This window comes from Hyla sarda, chromosome 6 (assembly GCF_029499605.1).
Source record: "Hyla sarda isolate aHylSar1 chromosome 6, aHylSar1.hap1, whole genome shotgun sequence".
NCBI classification, from domain to species: Eukaryota; Metazoa; Chordata; class Amphibia; order Anura; family Hylidae; genus Hyla; species Hyla sarda.
Genome location: NC_079194.1, coordinates 177,084,140 through 177,111,764, shown reverse-complemented (window position 1 = coordinate 177,111,764; position 27,625 = coordinate 177,084,140). Strand labels below are relative to the sequence as shown.

The following is a 27,625-nucleotide window of genomic DNA, read 5'->3' as shown; positions in this document are numbered from 1 at the left end:
TATGGACTATCACATCGGGTGTCACGACTAAGAGGACACCTTAGATCTATTGTTACAGGTGCCCCAAGACATATTACTCACATTAGAGAAGCCCATGGTGGTAATGGAAGATGTTAAACATTTTCAGGACTAGAAAACGTTAAATCTCCCCAGCAAGGACGAGACAGACATAAAATTTGCAATGGATACAGAAGCTAGAAGCCTTAGGGTCGATTGGCCTTAATGACAGGAAAGATCAGAGTCCCTTTTTATAAAATATTGTTGTTATTGTCAGCATTATTGTTTGTATAAAAAAAGCTTTTAATGGCTGTTATATGTAACCATGGTAACTCTACACAAGGTAGCTTCATAAGCCAGATGAGTTACGCATGGAGGTGTGTACCTGGCTGAGGAAGTGCGCCAGCACAAAATAGCGCTGTTCCACTGCACACCCCTGCATCTGTGAACAGCCCCCTGCCGAGGTGTTTTGTGTTCCTAGAAGTGAATAAAGAATATTGTCTTGTTTTAACGAAGAGTTGCAGTCTCTTTTCTTATGTTGGTTCCTACATTTTGCATCGTGTTAAAGGGGTACTCCGGTGAAAACCTCTCTTAAATCAACTGGTGGCAGAAAGTTAAACATATTTGTAAATTATTTCTATTAAACAATCTTAATCCTTCCTGTACTTATTAGCTGCTGAATACTACAGAGGAAATTCTTTTCTTTTTGGAATGCTCTCTGATGACATCACGACCACAGTTCTCTCTGCTGACGTTATAATAATAATAACGCTTTATTTATTGTTGTCCTTAGTGGGATTTGAACCCAAGTCCCCAGCACTGCAAGGAAGCAGTGCTAACCACTGAGCCACCATGCTGCCCTTAGCATACATCTGCTTTGCATGGTTGCTAAAATGGACAGAGATGTCAGCAGAGAGCACTGTGTTCGTGATGTCATCAGTGTTCCAAAAAGAAAGGAATTTCCTCTGTAGCATTCAGCAGCTAATAAGTACTGGAAGGATTAAGATTTTTTAATAGAAGAAGTAATTTACAAATATGTTTAACTTTCTGCCACCAGTTGATTTCAAAGAAAAAAAAAAAGGTTTTCACCGGAGTACCCCTTTAAGACTAAGCACCAACATTAGTAGACGCTTTCAGTGTGGATACTAACCTACTATTATCCCTCCTAATATTGACTGTATGCTATGGTGCAGTGCAGTACCAGATTAACTTTCTAGTTTTATAATATATATATATATATATATATATATATATATATATATATATATATATATATATATATATATATATATATATCCCTAAAAACTAAGCCTTTTCCTAATATACTTCAAACAAAAATTGTTAAAAGATGTGAAATACAAAAAAAGGATGTTAAAAAAAAAAAAAAAAAGGCAGCCACTTGGGGTCTCTGTCTTTTTAATTTTGAAAATGAACCTTGGTATCCGAAGTTCTTTGGTCCTCACTACTGAAAGGACCAAAATTCTGAGGGAGGGGGTGGTTCTCTCTCCTCTGCTGCTCACGTGCCCCAGTACAGTGTATCAGCCAGCTTTCAGCTGTGTGTGAGGAGAACAGCTGTGAGATCCAGACAGCTTGCAGCCTCTTCAGAGGAGGAGCATTTTATGCACACTTACAAGCATTTCAAAAAGTAATATATTATTTATATGCAGAATTATTTCTCTATGGTCATTTTATGAACTTTATTCTTATGTATTTGCACCATATATGAGGTGATTATGGCTGTATTACAGTCATAAAAAGCATGCACTTTGGGCACACAGCTTTTTAAATGAAAAAAATATATATGTGCAGGCCTCCTGACAAGAGAAGGGGAAGGGAAGGGGCAGGGGCGCTCTAAAAGAAACGTTTTTCAACTCTCTTACAAAACCAGTGAGTATAGTGTTGGAGCAATCTAAAGGTATTTTACAGGTAAAATCATGCATCATATTATGCTAACAGGTCTTAGGGCATATGAGTACATTGACTTGAGCATTTTTGGTAAACTTTATGACGAATTATAGTCACGCTTTCCCTCAGCCGACCCATGACGTACATGTAAGTCACTGGTCGAAAAGGGGTTAAATGGAATGTATCGCCTCAATTTTTTTTCCCTAATTAGAGATCAAACATGTTCTTTATTTCTAATCTATTTCTGTTTTAGCATTGTAATTTTTTTAGTTTACTTTTTTGTACATATGGGAGCTGACACCTTTCAGTATTTAGAGCGGATTTACAGCAAGCCCCATGGACATAAGCAACAATAAACAGGAGCTGCTCCATTGACATGGACAAGGAAAGATTTCTGGGTGGTTACCCCACTGTAGGAATGACATCTACTGAAGCCAATCCCTGGCAGAAGCTGTCATGAGTTTTAAATTCTGGTGTTGCCACTGAAGTTAGAGGTAGATACATCCACATTCAGATATGCAAGGTATTCATCTTAGTTTTAGTCAACCTAATCCAGGCAGAATTCAGTTAAATTCTGATTCTTTATTGATTTCTTTAACACCTTAATGACCCTGTCAATTTTCATTCTTGCGTTTTAAGTTTAACAATAATGAGTCAGTTTTAGGGTATAATACAACAGGAGAGAGAGTATAGACCAGGCGCTGCTTGGAAAACTTGATCCCAACGTCAGGCTCCTAGTCTCTTAGGTGTGTACTGCTAATGGCTGAATTCTTGGGTGCAGACTTCAATGGTATAAAAAGCATATACAAAAGAATGAAGTCGCATTTGACCGAATATATTTTCAGCGTGGTAGATTCTTTTATTCCAACATGAATGGCAGTGAAGAAAGGAGGTTACAATTCCTTTGCGGGGAGCGAGAGCCGGCAAGCTCTCAGATGCAGGGCTCACCACTAATAGGCTACTAGTTTCGTATCATTTGTGGACGCTTCTTCTTGGCCAGAAGAAGCGTCCGCAGGTGATGCAAAACTAGTAGCCTATTAGTCTGAGAGCTTGCCGGCTCTCGCTCACCGCAAAGGAATTGTAACCTCCTTTCTTCACTGCCATTCATGTTGGAATAAAAGAATCTACCACGCTGAAAATATATTCAGTTGAGTGCGACTTCATTCTTTTCTTCACATGCTTTACAGTTTTAGGGTATGTTTACACATACTGTATACACTGCAGATTTTATCCTGTGTTCTACTTATATTTATTTACAAAGCATAAAATCTTTAGCATATACAGTACATGTTAACATACCTTTAATCCAGGCAGAATGAAGTTGGGGACTGGCTGTAGTGCTTACATATCAGTTATACTGCTGGATAAAAAAAAAAAAAAAAAAAAAAAAAAAAAAGGATGGACACCTTTTGATTTTATCTGAGTTTTCAATATATTATTATGGGGGAGGGGCACGGCGCATCTTGCCAGAACATCTACAAATAAGCTCTATGAACATGTGAACAGTAGAAAACAAAAAACAAAAAGGCTAATAAAAAATAAAAAAAAGGTTTAACAGTCATTAACCCCTCCCCTACCATGTTTAAATCATCCCTTTTTCCATATAAAAAAATTGTGATATATATATATCACAAACAAAATTTCAAAAACAGATACATTATTTTATCACATCATATCCCATAAAGATAAGTTAAGCAACCAAAGTATAAAGCAAGTAAAAAGCAATCAAAAAGGCCGCTCAATGGTAGTCAAAAAAATTACAGATCCCGGCACAAAAAAAAATAAATAATAAATAAATAAAAAAAATTTAAAAAAATACCACTGGCCACCAACAGTGGAACAACAAAGCAGCGTTTAGAAACAGGCAGCTCAGTGATTGATTCAAGGGGAGCTGCTGAATGTAACCTTTTTACGCTGTCACTCCTGCTCAGGCTGAAAAAGGCACCAGAATGAAGTGGTCCTAGGATTTGTCAAGCTCCGACTTAAAAAGGACTACTACTTCTCTATGGTAGAATTTAATAGGCATTCTCTGACTCCTGCAGAGGTCATAATGCAAGCAGGGGGAGCTGTGCCCATCAGCTATTGTGAATTGTCCTATCCTGTCTTATCTATATACTGACATCACTTTTCATTGTATTTCTGTCTGTGAGAAGGAGAAAACTGCTAAAAAGTGATCTTTACAGAACAGGAAGTGTCAGCTTGTTATTATGCTTAGTGGTCAGAATGAAAACTGCAAGATTTTATAACAAAAGGTAGTTAAATGGAAAATAAGTAAAATGTTTAAAAATATGTTTGATTTAAACCACTTCATGACCAGCCATCTGTGTTTACATGGCGACCAAAGGACGTGTGACCTTATTCGAAAGCAGCTTGTCAGTCTGGGTCTCCTGTGCTGCTGGGATTAAAGGGGCTCTGCTGTAAGCATGACAGTCTGGCTCCTGCGCTAACATCCAAGACCAGAAAAACCATCAGATTCTGGTAGTTTAACCCCTTACGTGATCACTGCATGTAAGGTAATTGTGAGACTAAAAGTCAGAGTTCTGACTGTCCATAGCAAACGTCATTGAAACTACTGAAGGTGCATCTCATACTTACAGACTCATATGTGGGAGGCATAGATGGGATTGGTGGTAGCCCCATGCCCATGGCTGGAGGATTTTGGTTAGCAAAAGGTTGATAGATTCCCACAGATGGTCCATTAAATGTATCCTTATGTAAGCAGAAAATAAAACATAATATTAATATAAAGCTAATATAAATTTAGTATTTCTCATAGAAAAAAGGATTGCAGTAACATGCTACACGTTTACTTCCTTTGTGTATTGGAACTAAACCAAAAAGGGAGAAAATAAATAAAAAAATAAAATGTCACACCAAACTCCAAAAATGGGCTGGACACAATTATTGGCACCCTATCAAAAGTGTGGAAAAATAATATTGTTTCAAGAATGTGATGCTCCTTTAACCCCTTCCCGCAGAATGTCATATATAAACGCCGGGTTGTGCAGTGCGTTCGCGCATCCCGGCGTTTATAAATGACATTCAGTTAACCCGGCGGTGCGCAGAATCGCACGGGTTAACCAGCAGAAGTCCCGCTGTTTCCAGCAGGGGACAACTTCTGCTTCACCCCCAGGACCATCCATTGATGGTCCTGGTCAGCGATTACAGTGACCTGGGGTGAAAGTTCAGATCCCCCGCACTGCCCGCCCCTGGAAGTCGGGCAGAACGGGGGACGATGGCTGTGGGGGCTCGCGGCATAGGTGGGGGAACACGTGGGGACCGGCGGACTTACCCGAACCAGCGGCGGGACAGAGGAGCAGCGCGGGACCGTCCACGTGGACGAGCAGCGACGGGACCGGCAGGTAAGTATGTGGTCCTCAGAAGCAGCAGTGAAGATCTTCACTGCTGCTTCTAGGAGTCTGAAAACTACAACTCCCAGCATGCCTAGACAGCCTTTGGCTGTCTGGGCATGCTGGGAGTTGTAGTTTTGCAACATCTGGAGGGCCCCAGTTTGGAGACCATTGTATAATGGTCTCCAATCTGTGCTCTTCCAGCTGTTGCAAAACTACAAATCCCAGTATGCACTGACTGTCCAGGCATGCTGGGAGTTTTAGTTCAGCAACATCTGGCCCTTCAGATGTTGCCGAACTACAACTCCCAGCATGCCCTTCAGCTGTCTGGGCATGCTGGGAGTTGTAGTTTTGCAACAACTGGAGACACACTGGTTGGGAAACATTGTCTGTTTCTAACTCAGTGTTTCCTAACCTGGGTGCCTCCAGCTGTTGCAAAACTATAACTCCCAGCATGCACTAACAGACCATGCATGCTGGGAGTTGTGGTTTTGCAACAGCTGGTGCACCCCCCCCCCCCCCTGTGAATGTACAGGGTACATTCACACGGACGAGGGTTTTACAGTGGGTTTCTCGCTGCAAGTTTGAGATGCAGCAAATTTTGCGCTGGGAAACTCGCTGTAATCCCCTGCCCATGTGACTGTACCCTAAAAACACTACACTACACCAACACAAAATAAAATAAAAAGTTAAAAACACTACATATACACATACCCCTACACAGCCCCCCTCCCCCAATAAGAACGTCCGGTACACCACTGTTTCCAAAGCAGAGCCTCCAGCTGTTGAAAAACAACAACTCCCAGTATTGCCAGACAGCCGTTGACTGTCCAGGCATGCTGGGAGTTTTGCAACAGCTGGAGGCACCCTGTTTGGGAATCACTGGCGTAGAATACCCCTATGTCCACCCCTATGCAAATCCCTAATTTAGGCCTCAAATGCACATGGCGCTCTCACTTTGGAGCCCTGTCGTATTTCAAGGCAACAGTTTAGGGCCACATATGGGGTATCGCCGTACTCGGGAGAAGTTGCGTTACAAGGTTTGGGGGGCTTTTTCTTTAACCCTTCATGAAAAGGAAATGTTGGGGTCTACACCAGAATGTTAGTGTAAAAATTTTTAAATTTTTTACACTAACATGCTGATGTTGCCCTATACTTTACATTTTCACAAGAGGTAAAAGGGAAAAAAGCCCCCCAAAATTTGTAATGCAGTTTCTCCTGACTATGAAGTTACCCCATATGTGGGCGTAAAGTCCTCTGGGGGCGCACAACAAGGCCCAGAAGGGAGAGTGCACCATGTACATTTGAGGTGATTTGCACAGGGGTGGCTGATTGTTACAGCGGTTTTGACAAACGCAAAAAAAAAAAAAAAAAACACATGTGACCCCATTTCGGAAACGACACCCCTCACGGAATGTAATGAGGGGTGCAGTGAGAATTTAGCCCCCACAGGTGTCTGACGGATCTTTGGAACAGTGGTCCGTGAAAATGAAAACTTGTACAGCCCACTGTTCCAAAGATCTGTCAAACACCAGTGGGGGGCAAATGCTCACTGTACCCCTTGTTACGTTCCTCAAAGGGTCTAGTTTCCAAAATAGTATGCCATGTGTTTTTTTTTTGCTGTTCTGGCACCTTAGGGGCTTCCTAAATGCGACATGCCCCCCGAGCGAAATTTGCTCTCAAAAAGCCAAATAGGACTCCTCTTCTGAGCATTGTAGTTCGCCCATAGTGCACTTCAGGTCAACTTATGGGGTACCTCCATACTCAGAAGAGAAGGGGTTACAAATTTTGGGGGGTATTTTCTGCTATTAACCCTTGCAAAAATGTGAAATTTTGGGGGGGGGGGGGGGGAAACACACATTTTTGTGGAAAAAAATTTTTTTTTTTTTTTTTTTTTACACATATGCAAAAGTCGTGAAACACCTGTGGGGTATTAAGGCTCACTTTATTCCTTATTACGTTCCTCAAGGGGTCTAGTTTCCAAAATGGTAGGCCATGTGTTTTTTTTTTTGCTGTTCTGGCACCATAGGGGCTTCCTAAATGCGACATGCCCCCCCGAGCAAAATTTGCTCTCAAAAAGCCAAATATGACTCCTTCTCTTCTGAGCATTGTAGTTCGCCCGTAGTGTACTTCAGGTCAACTTATGGGGTACCTCCATACTCAGAAGAGAAGGGGTTACAAATATTGTGGGGTATTTCCTGCTATGAACCCTTGGAAAAATGTGAAATTTGGGGGGGGGGGGGGGGAGAACGCAAATTTTAGTGAAAAAAAAATTTTTTTTTTTTACATATGCAAAAGTCGTTAAACACCTGTGGGGTATTAAGGCTCACTTTATTCCTTGTTACCTTCCTCAAGGGGTCTAGTTTCCAAAATGGTATGCCATTTGAGGGTTTTTTGCTGTTCTAGCACCATAGGGGCTTCTTAAATGCAACATGCCCCCAAAAACCATTTCAGAAAATCGTACTCTCCAAAATCCCCTTGTCGCTCTTTCCCTTCTGAGCCCTCTACTGCGCCCGCCTAACACTTTACATGGACATATGAGGTATGTCCTTACTCAAGTGAAATTGGGCTACAAATATAAGTATACATTTTCTCCTTTTACCTCTTGTAAAAATTCAAAAATTGGGTCTACAAGAACATGAGAGTGTAAAAAATGAAGATTGTGAATTTTCTCCTTCACTTTGCTTCTATTCCTGTGAAACACCTAAAGGGTTAAAATGATGACTGAATGTCATTTTGAATACTTTGGGGGGTGCAGTTTTTATAATGGGGTCTTTTGTGGGGTATTTCTAATATGAAGACCCTTCAAATCCACTTCAAACCTGAGCTGGTCCCTGAAAAATAGTGAGTTTGAAAATTTTGTGAAAAATTGGAAAATTGCTGCTGAACTTTGAAGCCCTCTGGTGTCTTCCAAAAGTAAAAACTCATTACTTTTATTATGCAAATATAAAGTAGACATATTGCATATGTGAATAAAATTTTTTTTTATTTGTAATATACATTTTCCTTACAAGCAGAGAGCTTCAAAGTTAGAAATATGCAAAATTTTCAAATTTTTCATTAAATTTTAGGATTTTTCACAAGGAAAGGATGCAAGTTACCACAAAAATTTACCACCATGTTAAAGTAGAATATGTCACGAAAAAACAATCTCAGAATCAGAATGATAACTAAAAGCATTCCAGAGTTATTAATGTTTAAAGTGACAGTGGTCAGAATTTCAAAAAACGCTCTGGTCCTTAAGGCCAAAATGGGCTTGGTCCTGAAGGGGTTAAACTCATCTGGGGCAAGTAACAGGTGTGGGCAATATACAAATCACACCTGAAAGCAGATAAAATGGAGAGAAGTTCACTTAGGCTTTGCATTGTGTGTCTGTGTGTTCCACACTAAGCATGGACAACAGAAAGAGGAGAAGAGAACTGTTTGAGGACTTGAGAACCAAAATTGTGGAAAAATTTACAATCTCAAGGTTACAAGTCCATCTCCAGAGATCTAGATTTGCCTTTGTCCACAGTGCACAACATTATCAAGAAGTTTGCAACCCATGGCACTGTAGCTAATCTCCCTGGGTGTGGATGGAAGTGAAAAATTGATGAAAGGTGCAACACAGGATAGTCTTGATGGTGGATAAGCAGCCCCAAACAAGTTCCAAAGATATTCAAGCTGTCCTGCAGGCTCAGGGAGCATCAATGTCAGCGCAAACTATTCGTTGACATTAAATGAAATGAAACGCTATGGCAGGAGACCCGGGAGGACCCCACTGCTGACACAGACATAAAAAAAGCAAGACTACATTTTTGCCAAAATGAACTTGAGTAAGCTAAAATCCTTCTGGGAAAAAGTCTTGTGGACAGATGAGACCAAGATAGAGCTTTTTGGTAAAGCACATTCTACTGTTTACTGAAAATGGAATGAGGCCTACAAAGAAAAGAACACAGAACCTACAGTGAAATATGGTGGAGGTTCAATGATGTTTTGGGGTTGTTTAGCTGCCTCTGGAACTGGGTGCCTTGAATCTGTACAAGGCATCATGAAATCTGAGGATTACCAACAGATTTTGGGTCACACTGTACAGCCCAGTGTCAGAAAGTTGGGTTTGCATCTTGGGTCTTGGGTCTTCCAGCAGCACAATGACCCCAAACATACATAAAAAAGCACCCAGAAATGAATGGCAACAAAGCGCTGGAGACTTCTGAAGTGGCCAGCAATGAGTCCAGATCTAAATCCCATTGAACACCTGTGAAGAGATCTTAAAGGGGTATTCCAGGATTTTTTTATTTTAACTATGCTAAAAGGGGCTGTAAAGTTACTGTAGTTCATAATATAGTGTCTGCACCTGTGTGTGACTGTTTTCTCACAATTCTTTAGTGATTTTCACCCCAATTTTATTTTTAACAGCATACAAAATGACTTGCCTCACATTTTTCCCAGGTTGCACTGCAGCCGAGACCTGACTCACTAGTCAGCTGATGACAGGGAGCCTGTCTGCTTCAATGGGTGGGGGGGGGAAATAAAAAAATAAAAAAAATAAAAATCGCTTGGTGGGAAAGAGATCAATCTGCAACTAATACAACAGCTCTAGGAACCCTGATTGAAAACCACAGGTCTTTTGAACGGATGCAGCTCATTTATGTTTCAATGGGTGGGGTGGCTGATGGGGGAGGGAGGAAAATTGAATGATGGGATTTGTAGGACACAAACAAAAAAAACAAAAGGGAAATACCAGTTCACAAAAAGCTAGCCACAGTATTCTGGTAATCTCACAACATAGCCATTTAGCCCCAAGACAAGCACAGATCCTTCCCTAAGCATGTCCATTATTGTCTGCCAGGTACGTACTAAAATCACCTTATGGTGGATAACCCCTTTAAAATTGCTGGTGGGAAAAGGCGCCTTCCAATAAAAGAGATCTGGAGCAGTTTGCAAAGAAAGAGTGGTCCAACATTCCGGCTGAGAGGTGTAAGAAGCTTATTGGTGGTTATAGGTAGCAACTGATTTCCAAAGGGTGTGCAGCCAAATATTAAGTTAAGGGTGCCAATAATTTTGTCCAGCCCATTTTTGGAGTTTGGTGTGACATTATGTCCAATTAGCTTTTTTCCCCTACCTCTTTTTGGTTTAGTTCCAATACACACAAAGAGAATATACATGTGTATAGCAAAACATGTGTTACTGCAATCTAGGGATCGACCGATTATCGGTTCGGCCGATAATCACGATTTTGGACATCGGTATCGGCAGTTACCTTGCCGATAATGCCCCCATTGCCTCCCCTCATCCTCTGGCCACATGCCGCTGCCCGATCGCCTCCCCCCCCCCCCCATCCTCTGCCCACATACCGCCGCCGCCCCATCGCATCCCCTGCCGCCGCATCGCATCCCCAGTTCACGTGGTCTGCAATCCTTCTGGCTCCTGCGCTTTTGCTGTGCAATGCCGAGTGACGTTCCCAACACGATGTCACCGTCAGTGCGCAGTGTGACCGCACACAGCAACAGCGCAGGAGCCAGAAGGATCGCGGACCCCAGGAAAAGGTAATTATAACACTGTGGATGGGGGGGGGGGGGCGGCGGCAGCGGCATCAGGGCAGAGGATAAGGGGGGGGGGGGGGCGCGATGGGGAAACTGTGGTGGTTAGACTCAGGACCCCAGGAAAGGCAGGGGGAGAGAGGCGGCAGTCTCTGGCACCGCAAAAGCCGCTGCAGTTCATTGATTTAAAGCGCCCGCTTAAAATCATTTATCTGCAATGGCTTCTGTCCCGCCAGGGGGGGTTGAAATAGCCGATAACTTATACCGGAATATCGGTATAGATTATCGGCTATTGACCTGAAAGGTGACAGATTATCAGTATCGGCCCTAAAAAACAAATATATATCGATATCGGTCGATCCCTACTACAATCCTTTTGTGTGGGAAAAAAAAACGTCATTTTCTTGAAAAATTTCAGGGGGGGGGGGGGGGGGGGGGGGTGCCAACATTTTCGGCCATGACTGTACATATTTAACCTGTGACCACACACACACACACACACACACACGAGACACCATGTCATACCTAGGGCAACAAAGTGCCCGTTATACCTTGAATCTCATACAACTTTATTAATAGGACAACAGGGTCTGTGCCATAGCATCCCTGCACATATCTGCCATACATGTATATGGGTACATCTTCCCAGCAGCAATCATATCCCAATATCCCCTCACCGAGGAGCCATAGAAATTTGTTAATAGAACAACTAATGTTACAGGCATACAACTGATAATCAGTGTTAAAAAAAAAATAAAAAAATAGCATCACATACATACCGGTCCACCAGCCACAGGGTAATTAAATGGAATTGAAGGGGTAGGCATGTGCATAGCTGGCATGGTTGGCATCGGTACTCCAAATCCTCCACCTCCTCCACTTCCTCCTTTCTTAATGTCATCAGAAAATCCAACATCTATAAGATCTGCCTCAACACCTGTGGGAACCTCAGCCTTAAAATGTAATAAAAAAGCAGAAATTAAAAGCTTACAAGTAAAATATACACATACAACTGAATTAGAAGAAAAAGCTTATATATAAATTTATATATTTAATCTAGTATAAATCAGGTAAATGCAGACACACTTTTATATTATGTAACTTTTTTTTTTTTTTTTTAAACTGTTTTTATTGCAATGTAAGTGCTCAACACAATAAATACATACGAAAAGTATCAAAAGCTGACGGTGAGAAATACAGGTATCATCCGACACCATGCCGGAAAAAGGATGATCATTCATCAGCATGACACGAGCAGTTACATCAGCAATGAATCAACTAAAACACAGAAAACATTAAAACCAACCACCGTTTGGTGGGAACTCAAGAACTATGGAAAGGGAAACAAAGACAAACACAAAGACGAGACACTACAAACGCAAAAACATCACACAAATCCGTCCAGGTCAGGGAAGAGGAAGAGGGAGATGAGAAGGAGAGAGAAAAAAAAAAAAAAAAAAAAAAAAAAAAGGGGGGGGGGGAAAGAAAGTAAGGGGAAAAGGAGGAAGAGAAACAAAGAAGGGGGGAAATATCAGCCTAGGTCAGACGAGAAAAGAGAAATCAAGTAGCCGGGGAAGAAGACTGTGATAGAATGAGGTCTCTTGCTGCCAAGAACCTGGATACCGTGTATTGAGCATGGGGGGAGGCACACCAGGACGCCCATATTTTATAGAACTTGGCAGGGTTCTTACGATGTTTGTAAACCAGATACTCATAGTTCACTGAGGTGTTCACGAGGGCCTTCCAACCAGCAACCGTGGGAGTCCTAGAGTCCATCCAACGCAATGCTATGGCCTTGCGTGCAAGGAAGAGGACCTCCCTGAGGAAGATGATCTCAGTTGGCAACCACAGTTCCTCATCAAAAAGACCCAAAAGGCAATGCCTCGGGAGCATCGGCACCGGCCGCCGAGTTAAGGAAGTAAGAAACTGTGTCACCTCGGACCAGAATGATGCTATATAATGGCAGGACCACATCATATGCATAAAGTCAGAGTCAGGATGTCCACAATGGTGGCAAGATGAGTCTGGGCGCCTACCCATTTTAGCCAAGCGTATCGGGGTGAGGTACGACTGGTGGAACATGTACAGCTGAATCAGTCTGTTGTTGATAGAGGGTGAGACGTACAGATGTGAGGAGAGGGCATCATCCCACTCCTCATCAGTCATGTCAGCTACACAGCTCCTCCAGCGCGCCTCGACCGACAGCGGCTCCCCCCCCATCTTAGCATTCAAAAGGGCAGTATATAGAGCCGATATAAGTCCCCGGGGCCCCTGAGTGGTGAACACCCCAATAACCGGGAAGTGAGAGAATGGAGCACTAGACCCAGGGAATTGTACTTGGAAGGCGTGTCTGAGCTGGAGGTATCGGTAAAACGATCGTCTGGGGACAGATTTAACGTCAATAAAGTACTGGAAGTCCCTAAAGGCACTGCCATCATAGACATCACCAACGGAGATCACACCATGGGACCTCCAAAAGTGCGGATCCAGTTGGTCAGAGAAGTGCGGCAACGTAGGATCATGCCACAGTTGTCTGTCCAGCAGGTTGTCCGTAAAGGCAAATAAACGTTTAGCATAGGTCCAGAGTTTCAGGGCCAGTCTATGCAGAGGAAGCCAAGGGCCCCCCAGACCAACCCTACCCTCTAAGACGGGCCACAGGTGAGAGAGGTGTAGACTGTGGGCAAGGTGATGCTCACTATTGGGGAGGGGCTGCAAGGAAACCCAGTGTCTAAGATACCTGAGCTGGCCAGCCATGTAGTATAGCTGTAGATCGGGTAGTGACATACCTCCCTGAGTTCTAGGTCGCTGCAATGTGGTCAGTTTCAGCTTGGATCTATTAGAGCCCCAAATAAACGGGGGAAAGAGAGAATGCAGCTGTCTAAAAAAGGAGACTGGTACTATGGCTGACGCATGTTCTAACAGATAAAGACACTTGGGGAGGACCACCATTTTGATGAGATTAATGCGGCCCGCAACAGAAAGGGGCAGGGCAGCCCAAGTCCGGAATTTGGCACGGACATAGGATAGAAGAGGTAGAATGTTCGTCTGGTGATCCTCCCCAAACCGCCTGTTGATAATGATGCCTAAATATTTGAACTGATCTACAACCCGTAGGCCATGTAAACAATTCCCTACCGGAGAATCTCTGATGGGCATATACACCGACTTGCTCCAGTTGATCCTAAGACCCGAGTAAACCCCAAATTTGTCAATAAGGCCAATCCCCAAAGCCAGAGTGCACGCAGGATCAGACATGAATAAGATCATGTCGTCAGCATACAGGCCTACCCTATCCTCCCTCGAGCCAATGCTTATACCAGCGTATCCCGGATGCTGACGGATCCGGAGGGCCAAAGGTTCAATAGCAATAGCAAATAGGGGAGAGATAGGGCACCCCTGTCGCGTGCCCCTGCCCAGGGAAAAATAAGGAGAAAGAGCACCGTTGATGGACATACGCGCCCTTGGGGATCTATATAAAAGGGAAATCCATTTTATAAAGTTAGGCCCGAATCCAAATCTCCGAAGAGTTTCCAGCAGGAAGGACCACTCAACGGAGTCAAAAGCCTTAGCCGTGTCTAAAGAGGCCAGCGCCCAATCCCTCCCCCCAGTAGCCCCTAATTGGGTGAGTGTCTGGACCCTCCTGATGTTATCAGATGTGGACCTCCCAGGCATAAAGCCTGATTGATCTGCATGAATGATTTCCAAAATAACCCGATTCAGCCGGAGGGAGAGTATTTTAGCGAGCAACTTATAATCTAAATTGAGGAGGGAAATGGGCCTATACGAAGAACATTCCAGAGGGTCCTTGTCCGGCTTCAAAATGACCACTATAGTAGCATCATAAAAGGACTCAGGCAGTACGTCAGAGGCAAACGCACAGTTATACATGGCCAGCAACACCGGAGCCAGCTGCTCCTTGTATTGCTGGTAAACTTCCACTGGAATGCCATCGGGGCCCGGCGACTTACCTCTCGCCAGGGCACCCAAGGCATCCTCCAGTTCTTCTATAGTCAGCTCCGACTCCAGAGAGGAGGCACTGACAGCGGACAGTCGAGGGAATGTGATGTCATCTAGGTAGTCAGACAGTTCCCGTGAGGAGTATGTGGCCTGAGAGGTGTATAAATCAGAGTAGAAGGAGACAAATCTGTCAGATATCTGGGAAGTAGTGGTCAATACAGTCCCATCCACCGAACGGACCTGTAGTACCGTCGGAGACTGGGCGTTCTGGTGTATAAGGTGGGCTAGTAATCTACTGGACTGATTTCCCATCTCAAAGGCCTTCTGTTGGGTAAAAAAAAGCTTACGAGCCGCTTTCTCCTGCAAACAATGTAGATACTGTCGCCCCGCATGCAGCCATACAGTTTTATTGTCATCGGTCGGGTCAGTGATGTAGGTCCTCTCCAGGTCAGCACAGCGGTCCCCCAGCTCAGACTCCTCCCTCATCGCCTCCCTTTTAATATAAGATATGGCCGATTGTAAACACCCCCGTAGGAATGCTTTAGCGGTTTCCCATACTAAAATGGGGTCGTCAACCCCATTATGATCTGCGAAGAACATGGATAGTTGTACAGGTATACCATCATGCGGGCCAAATAAGGACAGCCAATAAGGATTTAATTTCCAGCTTCGAATATTAGAAGGGCCAGGGGTCTGTAGGGTCAGTAGGAGAGGGGAGTGATCGGAGACCCCCCTAGTAACATACGCCACAGCCTGAACCATAGGGAGTACAAGTGGGTTACCCAACATCATATCTATGCGCGAAAGGGAATTGCCGCTAGCGGCCTGACAAGAATATACGCGGGCATGGGGATGCAAATGTCGAAAAGTGTCCCTCCAACCTAGCTCCTGAACCAGGGCGCTTAGCGGAGTCGGGGGAAGAGGAGGGAACAATGCCAACCCCTCTCCTATCCAGAGCCGGGTCCAACACATTATTAAAGTCACCCATGCAGAGAACTCTAGCCCCTGGAAAAGAGGCAGCGAAAACTGCAGCTTGGTGGAGAACCTCCAGGGCACCAGGAGGAGGGACATAAATACCCAAGAGGACATAGGGGGAATTGTCAATAAGTGAAAAAATGAAAACAAACCTGCCCTCAGAGTCAACCCGAGTGTGCCTCGCCTCCCATCTCAGGGATTTGTGTATCATAAAAGAGACTCCCCTGGAATGTGAGGTGTGGCAAGAGTGTAGCGTCCATTGCACCCAGGGCCTAGACAACCACCGAGTGTTAGGGGGAATTAAGTGCGTCTCCTGCAAACAAACCACAGTAGGTTGGTACTTACGTACAGTGGCATACACCAGAGATCGCTTACGAGGACAGCCAAGACCCCTCACATTCCACGAAAGACACCTAACGTTCGCCATGTAGAGAGAGTGAAGCTGAAATGAAAGGGATGGTGAGGGAAGAGGAACAGGGGTAAAACGAGTACATGACGTGAAAGTAGAGGAGGGGGCAAGTAGGGAGGCGACAGAAGGGAGTGGAGGAGCAGGGAAACCACAGAGAAGGAACGCAGGGAAGAGGGAAAAAGGGCAGGCAGCCCGACCGGGACGTACATAAAACGAAACAGACACAAAACACCAGACAAAGACAAAACAAGAGGGTCATAAACAGATGCAACAAGCAAAAGGCCAATGGCCTAGGGCCCAGAGAAGATGTATAATACGGGGGGAACCGTGTAAATCGAGGTCGCAGGGAAACGAGACCTCACAACCTGCCACCAGGGACAAACAGCAGCACCATCAATTAACTAGGGTACATAAACAAGGGGAAATACGGGTGGGCCATAATCCGGGCAATATGCCGCACAGTGTAGCGAGTATGAGCAGGTCAGATTAACATGCAGTCCCGAGGTAGCAACCGGGCTTCAAGTCCCGTCAGCAGAGTGGTAGCGGGTCATCAGAACTGCTGCAGTCTCGGGTGTATGGCAGCATTCACCAGTGCATTACCGGGTCCCCTGCGGGGAAGTCCAGCATAGGGGAAAGGGATAAACGGTACAGAGAGGATGCAGGGTCCGTTGGGTACAGGGCAGCATGAGGAAGGGGTCTGCATGGGTCCGGCATGAGAGGGAGCATACAGTTACTGAGGGGCAGTCCACGGGGGGGGAGGGGGGGGGGTAAGACAACTAGGTCGGGTGGGGTATCCAGGTGGGGTATGCAGGTACGGAGAGTAAAAGTCCACGGGTGAAGGTGGCAGTTGGGTGCTTCCCAGAGTGTATATGCTCAAGGGGGAGTAGGCCATGAGGGGACCGGGAGATGGGTACAGGGGTACGCCAGGGGGCCCAAAAGCAGGTCACTGTAGACAGCAGTACTCACAGTCCACCGGCTGTCCGGGAGCACCAGACAGTGCGATAAACAGCAAGGCCCAGCCGGGCCCAAATGGCGTTCAGGACCTCAGCGCCTCACATTGCGCCTCCTTGAGGCCCACTCGTCAGCCTCCTGCGGGGTAATGAAGAAGATGGCTCTCTCACCGTCCACGACCCTCAGTCGGGCTGGGTACACCATAGAATAGGGTATCGCCATGTCCCTCAGCTTCCGCTTCACTGCTTGGAAGGTGGCACGCTTCTTCTGCAGGTCCTGGGAGAAGTCAGGGAATATCGACACCGGAGACCCATTGAAGGTGAGTTCTGGCAGGCGACGGAGCAGTCGTAAGGCGATGTCCCGGTCGTTGCAGTTCAGCATTCTGGCTAGAAGCGGCCTCGGCGGGGCCCCCGGCGGGAGGGGGCGAGTCGGGACCCGGTGTGCCCTCTCCACCGCGAAGGTGGTAGTGAACGGGGCATCAGGCAACAGCTCACGCAGCCATTTCTCGACAAAGGAGCCGGGGTCCTGTCCCTCAGAGTGCTCCGGCAGGCCAACAATTCGGAGGTTGTTCCTCCGCAGCCGGTTCTCCAGATCGTCTGCCTTCTCTTTCCATTGCGACGCAGTGCGCTCAAGGTCTGAAATCGCTGCAGGTAAGGGCGCCACCGAGTCCTCGACTGAGGAGATACGAGCTTCAGCCTGTCTCACCCTATCTCGGAGATTGTGCAGGTCCTGCCTGATTAGTCCTATATCAATCTTCACCTCCTCCAGCATACTCGTCAGGGAAGTTTTGCACATAGTAATGGCAGCCAGAAGTTGCGCAGATACCTCGCTTAGGGTCATCTCTCCCGGGGCAGCGGCCAGTGTAGAGGGAGTCTCCGGGCGGGAGTCAGCGACCGGCTCAGCAGGAGCGGAGGAGGAAGGCCCGGCGCCATCTTGGTCTTGGCCGCGCGCGAAACCCTGCAACTTCGCGGCTGCCGCCACACCGCTCTTATTAGCTGGCATGATGGACCCCACCGATCCACTGCGGTTCCGAAGTCTCTGAGGCAAAGTTCTGAGGTCCAGGATGAAAACAGGATGCTAAACAACACGGTTCAGAGCGGAGCTAGTTCAACATGCGTCCGTTCGGCTCAGCGTCCAGGCCACGCCCCCCCATATTATGTAACTTTTAACAATTCCCTGGAACACATTTTACATACATCTCATATACAGGTCTTCAGATGTCATTCTAGTAAATTCCATGTGCACAGGCCCTTTGAGGAGTATTCTGATCTGAGTGTTTGCTCTTGGCAACTTCTTCACTTGTACCTTGCACTACTTCTGACAAATCTCTTTAAACATTTATTTTTGATGCTAAGGGATCATGAGATACACCATGTGCCTCCCCTCTGAAACAGAATACTTTCTGTCTAGCCTGCCATTTGGCACTTTGGAGGGCAGGTGGGCATGTGTAGCGGATGCAGCTACAATCATAAGTATACTGATAAGGGAGGGTGAAATGACAGAATTTTCCACCATGGATCTTAATGCAAAACTACAGCAAATTCTACAGGCGAAAATGCAGTTTTCGTGACAGATTTCAACACTGCTATGCTAAAAGTAGTAAAGTGTGAAGAATTTAGCAAGGTCTATTTAAAAAGGACTTTTCTCTGCTTTCTATTATGAATGGAATATAATTCATACTGAAATTTTTTATCTCACCTACCATAACCACAGAATCAGGTTCATAGGGCACATTGTAGTTCTTAGCAATCTCAATGAGGTACCTCTCGACAAGAATTTTTGGAGGAGCCTCTACACTTAATTTGTGCATTAGCTAGGAAAAATAAAATACAAAAAGGTAAAAAAAATGATAATCAGATAATGCCTTCTCAAATGTAATAACCACTAAGTAACACTAAAACATACTCGGTCATTGACTGTTCCGATCTGGTTTGTTCTGCACAGCTTGCCATACTCTTTACTATACTTGGCACACAGTTGATCAGCTACCTGCGGTGAAGAAGTTGAAATGCCACATGTCAGATCAATGGCAGTCCAAGAAACATATGTCTAAGTTTTAAACTTATAATACAAAGAAGTTACTGGTTCACTAATAATTTGCACCAAGGTGCAAGAACTGTTAATAAAAATAACTCACTATTTTTAGTTCAGATACTTCTGTCTGTAGACGTGGAGCTGCCCAAATTAGTGTTGAGACTGCTTCTGCCAGACCCGGATCAAGCTCCCTATAAAAAAAAAAAAAAAAAAAAAAAAAAATATATATACAATACAAATGTATAAAACTAAACTAAATCAAAATTAATTATCTATGTGCATTTTTTTTACTGACATGTATTTTTAACCCTATAGAGGAGGCTATGGTGAAAAAACGCCATACCCAGACATCCATAGACCCAAAAAAAACACGATGTTTATATTGCATATAAAAATGTCATCATAGACTTGCCACACTTTTTGAAAAATTTGTCAAGGGTATACTGACCATAAGTGACAGAGGTCACTTCTAGAAATGCCTTATGGACTGACCTTAAATATATCATGCAATATAATAAGGCAATCCTAAAAACATGACCTAGGCTAGAGATGGATCCTTTTCAGCGGCAACAGTATGGGCAGCCTGTTTTAAAATATATATATTTTTTTATATTTATGCAAAAGCAAAATGTGAACAGGGCCTTAGATATAATGAAACAACAGGTAGTGACATAACTGTGCATTCCCAGATGAGAGCCATTTCTACACTGCGCACCCTAGGGATGAATGAGAACCTAACCAATCCTCTTTGAAAGTTGTCTGGGGACACGATTTATTTTTTAATGTTAGATATGTCTAATGAGAAATTAATATTATATACACACACACACACATACATACACACAAATGATACTGACCTACCTGATCCTCACAGCTGCCATTGTGATGCTTCTAGTTCTTGTTTGTCGCTTTAGCTTCCTAGTTCCTATGACGTGTAGTCTTACAAGAAAGTACCCACTCAGCCAATCACAGAGAGCGGTGTCCTACCTCAGTCAGGGATTGGCTAAACAGGCAGTATCTGTTGAGCACATTGTCACAGAAACCAGGTAGTGGTGGTGACAAGGTGTCACAACAACAGCTGCGAGGGATAGGGGTAGGCGAGTATGACTTAATTTTAACATGCCCCTAGCAATACGTTAAATAATGTATGTCCCTGGACAGTCCCTTTAATTTTCTGATGCAGACTTACTTCATGGACTGAATTAATCCAAATCTGGCCAAAAGCAGATCACAGTACAATTCTAAGATTTCCATAGCTTCCACCAGGTAATCCTCTCGGATAATATGCTCCACCCGAATCCTCGCTCTCTCATCCTTCCCAGTCGATAGATAGTCTGCAATCTCCTTCCTGGCCTTTTGTGCTAACTCAGCTGCCGGCAGAGTGTAAAGAGAAAAAACTCACAGGATGAAATCTATTTACACACACGCGATCTAAGCAGATACTGTATTTCTGAAATATGTTCTTATGTTTATAACATGGTAGTCAAAACTATATAACATTTATACATTCATGAAAGACATCTACAAGTTCTCCAGTCTCACCGGATGACAAGCAAATTCTGGAGTATAAAATTGCATTCTCAGTACTTGAACAGAATAATATGCATTTCTGCCTGGAAAAAAGGTTTCCTTTTATTGGTATACATAAACCGTTTGTATATTCATAGCTATTTTCTCTGAGTCTGACTGACTAGTAAATTGCTTTTTCTTTTCATCCTCAACAAATTGGTGGGAACAACATCCAACTTTTTTTTAAAAAACATCTCTACATACATGCCAAATGTGTCCATATAAGCTCAACCCTAAACCCAACCCAACAAGGGGTAAAACCCCACAGGGCAATAAACTCAAAACTTGCAGTTATCAATAATTTAATACTCCCCAGACATTTGACATACATTTACGTCAAAATGTGGGTTGGCAAATATGGAATGGTCCAAGGAACTAGTACCAGCTACACAGCAGACACACCTTCAACAACTGGGATAACAGATAGCTCTGCTAACTATCTAGGACTACATGGTTAGATTTGAGAAGAGTAGGGGGCCCTGTCAGCTGATTACTGTCGCCTACCCCTTGGAGTAGTTGACATGGCAGCCAGAAGCCTAATAAAAGGGCCTCAGACTCCTAGCACACCCTGCCAATGGTGGTTTCAATGTAATAGAGAAGCACTGTAGTGTATTGTACAAGTAATCCGATGCTCAAGTCTCTTAGGAGGACATTGCTTCTTTTATACAAAAAAAATCTGAACTATATTGCAATAGTGTAGAAATGTGACTTTAAAGGGGTACTCCGGCGCTAAGACATCTTATCCCCTATCCAAAGGATAGGGGATAAGATGCCTGATCGCAGGGGTCCCACCGCTGGGGACCCCCATGATGTTCCACGCTGCACCCCGTTAGAATCAGCCCCCGGAGCATGCTCGCTCCGGGTCTGATTACTGGCGATCACAGGGACAGAGCAAAGTGACGATATGGCTCCACCCCGTGTGACATCACGCTCCGCCCCCTCAATGCAAGCCTATGGGAACTCCACGATCAGGCATCTCATCCCCTATCTTTTGGATAAGGGATAAGAAGTCTTAGCGCCGGAGTACCACTTTAATGCTACTTTTATGTCTGATGCGCTGTTCTTCTTAATAATAAAGACCCGTCCACTCGCTTTCCCATCAGTACAGTGCAGCTCAGATGGAGAACCCATCCATAAGATGCCTGCACACTGAGGAGCATATGACATACAAGCCACTATGGATCCCCCACTGGCATAAATTGAACACAACAGTGCAGGCGCAGTAATGACCATATCTGCACCAAAAGTAATTTTTTTTATACTTTTCTCAATATATTATAGCTACATTAAATTGTGCCATCAAAAAATTACAACTTGTCATCAAACTACATATAACTATGTCAACAGAAGGAGAAAAAAAAACAAAAAAAAAACTTGTTTTCGGAAGGTGGTGATTGAAATAAATAAAATAAATAAAGATAATCACCTTGGGAAGTAGTTAAAGGGGTACTCTGCCCCTAAACATCTTATCCCCTATCGCAGAGGGCCCCACCGGCAATCAGACATCTTATTCCCCATCTGACGATCTGGCATAACGGCTGTGGTCGCTTTGGATAGGGGATAAGATGTCTAGGGGCAGAGTACTCCCTTTAAAAGGCATGGTGGATCCCAAATGACCAACACCATTTATTTCTGGAATTACTCACTTTTTTTCTTCTCCAGGAGTTTCAGTCTGTTTATGACAAGCCTCAAATTCACTCGAAGCCGCTCAGCCTTAAACCCGGAGCCCAACATTGTATTTCACTCCTGCAATTAAAAATATCAATTAGTAAACAGAATAAATAAAATAAAAGATTTTACTGATAGAGGCAGAGTGGAAGATTTATTAAAACCTGTGTAGAGGAAGAGTGGTGCAGTTGCCCATAGTAATCCATAACATTGTTCCTTTCATTTCTCAGGTCTTTTTAAAAATTAAAGAAGCAGTTGCTATGGGAAACTGCTCAATTTTTCCTCAACACAGGTTTTGATAAATCTACCCCAGAGACACTCTGGCTGCACAAGAGGTACCGATATGTCTGTAGTATTTGTGAATTAGGAAGATTGGGATGAAAAGTGCTATAGATCTATCCCAGAAAGAAAAAGATGAGATGAATGAGACTCTAAACGCCTTCATTAGAGGTTTAGTGCTCTGTCATGGATTCCGCTGCAGCAGAGTCCAGTTGAATTCAATGGGATTCTGTTGCGCTGTACATACAGTGGAGTTTCTGCGCCAGATGTTTCCAGCCCAGAAAATCCAATTTCCATGTCCACAGAAACAATGAACACGTTATTTTTTAACTGCAGACACTGCATGGAATACATTGCCATTTATGAGATAGCACATTCCCATGCGGTCCCGCAGTTTGTGGAATGTTGGCACGGTGGGCGGGCACTCCAGGGCTTTAGGGATAGCTGCACCTTTTGTTTTGGTGCTGCCCCCATCCTTGTGGCTTTTGATTGTGGACATGGACCTCACCATATTTTTTAAGGTTATAAGATAATGTGTTTATTTCTATTATTTTGGATAAGTGGGTTAGTGTTAGCATTGTATTTGCTGTGCAAAATAAAATATAACCAGTAAAATAGTGAAAAAACTATGTTTAAAGGGGTTATCTGGTGGGAGTAAAAATTATTATTTTTTTTATTCTGTTGAATGGGCATTTAAGAAAAAAAAAACTAATTTAAAATGTATAAACCTGTACTTACCTCCAGCAATCCTATGGTGCTTGTGGTCTCCTGCTCAGTCCCCAGGTTGCAATCCTATTCCTACGCTGCAGCATGACACTTGTGCCCAGACTAATGTAAGGGCCTAGTGTGTCATACTGTCACTCATTGGGGGGATGGGGGGGGGGGATGTTCCTGTGGCTAGTGATTGGCTAAGTGGCAGTATGACACTAGGGGTCCAAGCATCATGCTGCAGCTCAGGAAAGAAGATCACAGCCGTGGACTGGGCAGGAAACAATGGGATCAATGGGAGTAAAGGTGATCTATCTAAAGATGCGGTCTTGAAGCCAGGGGCTAAATGTATGGAAGCTGTCAGGTATGTTAGTTGAATGACAAAGTGCACAACGAAGTGAAGAACCGAACCGAAAAGTACAGAATCCTAACAGGACCAAGGAGATAAATAGGGGCAAAGAAACCACAGCTAAAAGAATACAATCCTGTATATGCTCGTCAATGGCAACGACAACACCTCCAGAATTTCCTGGAACTACATGCTATAAGTTGCTAACATCTTGGAGCAGACACAGCCCCCTCCCTCTCTCGCTAAATAAAGATCTGCAGCAACAAAAGGTCTACAGGAGCATTATATATAAATTTAAAAAAAGGGGCAAATCAGTCAAGACAGATTCTGCCCAAACAATGACCAATTTATTCAGTTACTAAATTCTTCTGGCAGCGGAATATCCGGCTCCGCCACTAAAATTCTGCACTGTGCAGCAGAATCCCATTGCCAGCAAAGGGATTCTGCTGCACCGGAATTGCCCAACCGGAATTCCGGTCTAAAATTCCATAGTGTGAACCTAGCCTAAGAGGTGAGGTTATCAACACTGCAAAAGCAGCAGAAAGGGGACTGATTGACTGTGAGGAGACAAAGCATTTAGTAGAAGACTGCCTGGTTTCCAAGCACCCTCAGGGAGTGTGACTAAAGTGGGGGCCCACACTTACAGCAGCCTGAATAAAGTGAAAAAAGCAAGGAGGGAAGCCTCGTGTCGCCACCTGCATGTTTCTGATAAAAAGAAATAAACATTCTTATAGTCACTTCTCTGCTCACTCACCGTACACCATTCCTGGGGGGCTGTGGTCAATCCCCACTATTGGGTGCCTCAACTGCAGGTTCCATCAAAAATACTGGACTAAATAGCACTGCATGGTGTGTTTTGTTTTCCTGAAAATGCAATGCTGGAAATCCAATGATGTCCATTAGGCACTAATTGTGGAGCAGGACAATGGAATGCACAGTGCAGATGGCTTTTCCTGCATATCTGTTATTACAACAATTCACTCCCTTATTTAAATCCCCTATAAATATCACTCCAGTGGTTTTGTGGTCCCCCACTAGTTTACAATACAGCAGCAATGACAGCTATCCCCAGCAGCCAATCAGCACCAAGGCAATTGCCATAGACTTACCATTGTAAATGTATCTGTCATGCGGCACAGAGCCGGGAGAGAACAAGCCCAGTGCTCTTCTCCCGGTTCATTCTAGCAATTGGTTGGGGTTTAAACACTCAAACCCAAAAGACCAAAACTTTTGACTTGTCTCTAAAACACCATACATGACTATAGGTAGAGAACTTCTTGGGGTGGGGCTTCCCCAGTTATTGCAAAACATTGTCGTTTTCTGACAGATGGAGATGACTGCAGATAACAGCACTGAATTAAAGTACTTATCCCCTATCCTGATTATAAGGGTCAGATCCCGGAGTGTCCAGCCGCTGGGCCCCCCTGCAATCTCCTGTACAAGGCCCCGGCAGTCCGTAGAAAGGGGGGGCTTGTTGACCAACGCACTAAGCGGTGGCCGACACGCCCCCTCAATGCAGCGCTATGCCAGAGCCGGAAATTGCCAAATGCAGCTTTCCCATAGTGTTGTGAGGGGATGCGTCAGCCACCGCTTCGTGTGGTGGTCAAGATGCCCTGTTTCTGCGGACTACCGAGGCCCCCGTACAGGAGATCGTGGCAGTCCCCGCGATCGGATCTCTCCCCCTCAAATCTGGCAGTTAGTGGAAAAAAGTTTTCAGATCCTGGAGTACTCCTTTAAGTATACCCTTATTGGAGTCTTAGCTCTTAACCCCTAAAAAGGAGCTCGCTCCAGTGTCTTGCATAAGTTGCAGAATTGTGTTGGCTCTGGCTCCTATATGATCCACTGTTTAGCATACATATTTACAAAAACTTAGCACCACTTTTCCTGACACATAGAAATGAGTCAGTACGAGTGGGTGGAGCTAGAGTCCTACCAAGTAGCACTCACTTAGGTCACAGAGGTGACGTTCTTTTTAGTCTATGTCTGCTGAAGCACATATGCTGCTCCAGGGATAACAATACAGCATTGAAGAGGATTGTCTAGACTGGATACAAGCCAAGCAACTGCTCAGACATTTTTTTTAAATCAACTGGTGCCAGAAAGTTAAACAGATTTGTAAATAACTTCTATTAAAAAATCTTAATCCTTCTAGTAGTTTTTAGCGGCTGTATACTAAAGAGAAATCCAAAAAAGAAATTCATTTCCTCTGATGTCATGACCACAGTGCTCTCTGCTGACCATTTTAGGATCTGTCCAGAGCAGGAGAAAATCCCCATAGCAAACATGCTGCTCTGGACAGTTCCTAAAATGGACAGCAGAGGTCAGCAGGGAGCACTGTGGTCATGACATCAGAGGAAATGCATTTCTTTTTTAGATTCCTCTTTAGTATACAGCCCCTAAAAAGTACTTGACGTATTAAGATTTTTTTAATAGAAGTGATTGACAAATCTGTTTAACTTTCTGGTACCAGTTGATTTAAAAAAAAAAAAAAATTGTTTTCCATGCAAGTACCCCTTTAAACAGTGTTTCCCAAACAGGGTGCCTCCAGCTGCAGTCAAAAGCTGTCGAGGCATGCTGGGAGTTGTAGTTCTGAAACAGCTGGGGAAACACTGGAAGGGAAATACTGGTCTAGTTATAAACAAATATCCTCATTCACTTACAGCAAGCAGTTATTGTAATAAAATGTAACAAAGTACAATAGAAGGCAGCAGAACTTCACATTGTACTGCCATTACTCACCTCCACCCATATTCTCTACCTGTAATGTATGACAGGTAATGGACTCAGAGAGAGATAGATTATATATATATATATATATATATATATATACACACACACACACACACACCATTCTACAACAAGAGACATAGGACACTGGGCTATAACATACATTATACATAAGGGGAGAGCCAGATGCAGGAAGTGCAGGTGCATCTCCTCACACAATCCCCCCATTATACACACATACCGGCCCGGCCCGGGCAGCACGTACGTACCTCAGCTCGTCTACCTCTGCCGACTAAAGACTCTAAAAACAAGGTCCGCCGGGTGTGGAGGCCTCACTGCACCCAGAAACTGCCGACTTTACCTGTGTGGTACCTGGCACTCCCTCCGCTGATGTCACGGTCATGTGCCAAAGATGCAGGCGGGTCTAAGGTATCAGCTGTGGTAACAAATGCTTCCTGATGACGTCAAAGTCATGTGCCATAAGTTGGGCGGGGCCTAGGTAGGGGAACAGCTGTAAAGGGTAAGGTGTACTTCCTGGTGACGTCACTCCCACGTGATACAGTCTCTATCCGGTGAACAGTGAAGAATGGAGTGGATATTAACTCTTTGTGGAACAGTGACTACAGATTTATCAAAACTGAACATACAAACTCTTATTTGCCCATAGCAACGAATTACAGCTCAGCTTTTATTTTTAAGTTGCTGTGGTAAAATGGAAGAAAGCTGTATGCTATGTTTCTGTCTCAGTTTTGATAAATGTATGTTATAGTGTCTGGTTGTGGCAGCTTCTATACCCCATCCTCTCTAGTTAGTGCCCATGCTGATGGTAGAGCCCTCTCTCCAGAGGTGGTTCCCTTGCATCAGCAGCAGATGACAATTAAAGGGTTACTCCAGTTTAGTAAAATGTATCCCCTATCTCAGTGGTCTCCAACCTGCGGACCTCCAGATGTTGCAAAACTACAACCCCCAGCATGCCCGGACAGCCGTTGGCTGTCCGGGCATGCTGGGAGTTGTAGTTTTGCAACATCTGGAGGTCCGCAGGTTGGCAACCACTGCAAAAGGATAGGGGATAAGAGTCGGATCGCAGGGCCCCGACCACTGGAACCTCCCATGATCTCCTGCACAGCGCTCCAGTTCTCCCAATGCAGGGAGCGGGGGTCAATTGGCGCCCTCCATGCATCGCTATGGGAGAGCTGAAGCGTTGTACGTAAATGACGACTCCATT

General features: G+C 44.4%; 1 protein-coding gene across 2 annotated transcripts in view; it reads right to left on the bottom strand.

The window, feature by feature from the left end:
• The window catches only part of LOC130276468 (IST1 homolog), a 31,195-nt gene extending 4,282 nt beyond the window's left edge, over positions 1–26,913 (bottom strand). The window contains exons 1-8 of one of the 2 annotated variants that reach the window (XM_056525887.1): positions 26,762–26,913; positions 22,316–22,415; positions 20,290–20,470; positions 19,204–19,291; positions 18,972–19,055; positions 18,769–18,879; positions 11,554–11,727; positions 4,498–4,611 (exon numbers count right to left, since the gene is read on the bottom strand). In XM_056525887.1, the coding sequence (XP_056381862.1) occupies positions 4,498–4,611; positions 11,554–11,727; positions 18,769–18,879; positions 18,972–19,055; positions 19,204–19,291; positions 20,290–20,470; positions 22,316–22,403 (840 nt within the window). In that variant the 5' untranslated portion in view covers positions 22,404–22,415; positions 26,762–26,913. Of the gene's footprint in view, positions 1–4,497; positions 4,612–11,553; positions 11,728–18,768; positions 18,880–18,971; positions 19,056–19,203; positions 19,292–20,289; positions 20,471–22,315; positions 22,416–26,669 lie in introns of both variants that reach the window. The other variant, XM_056525886.1, reaches the window with a different exon arrangement.
• Positions 26,914–27,625: the final 712 nt, after the last annotated feature.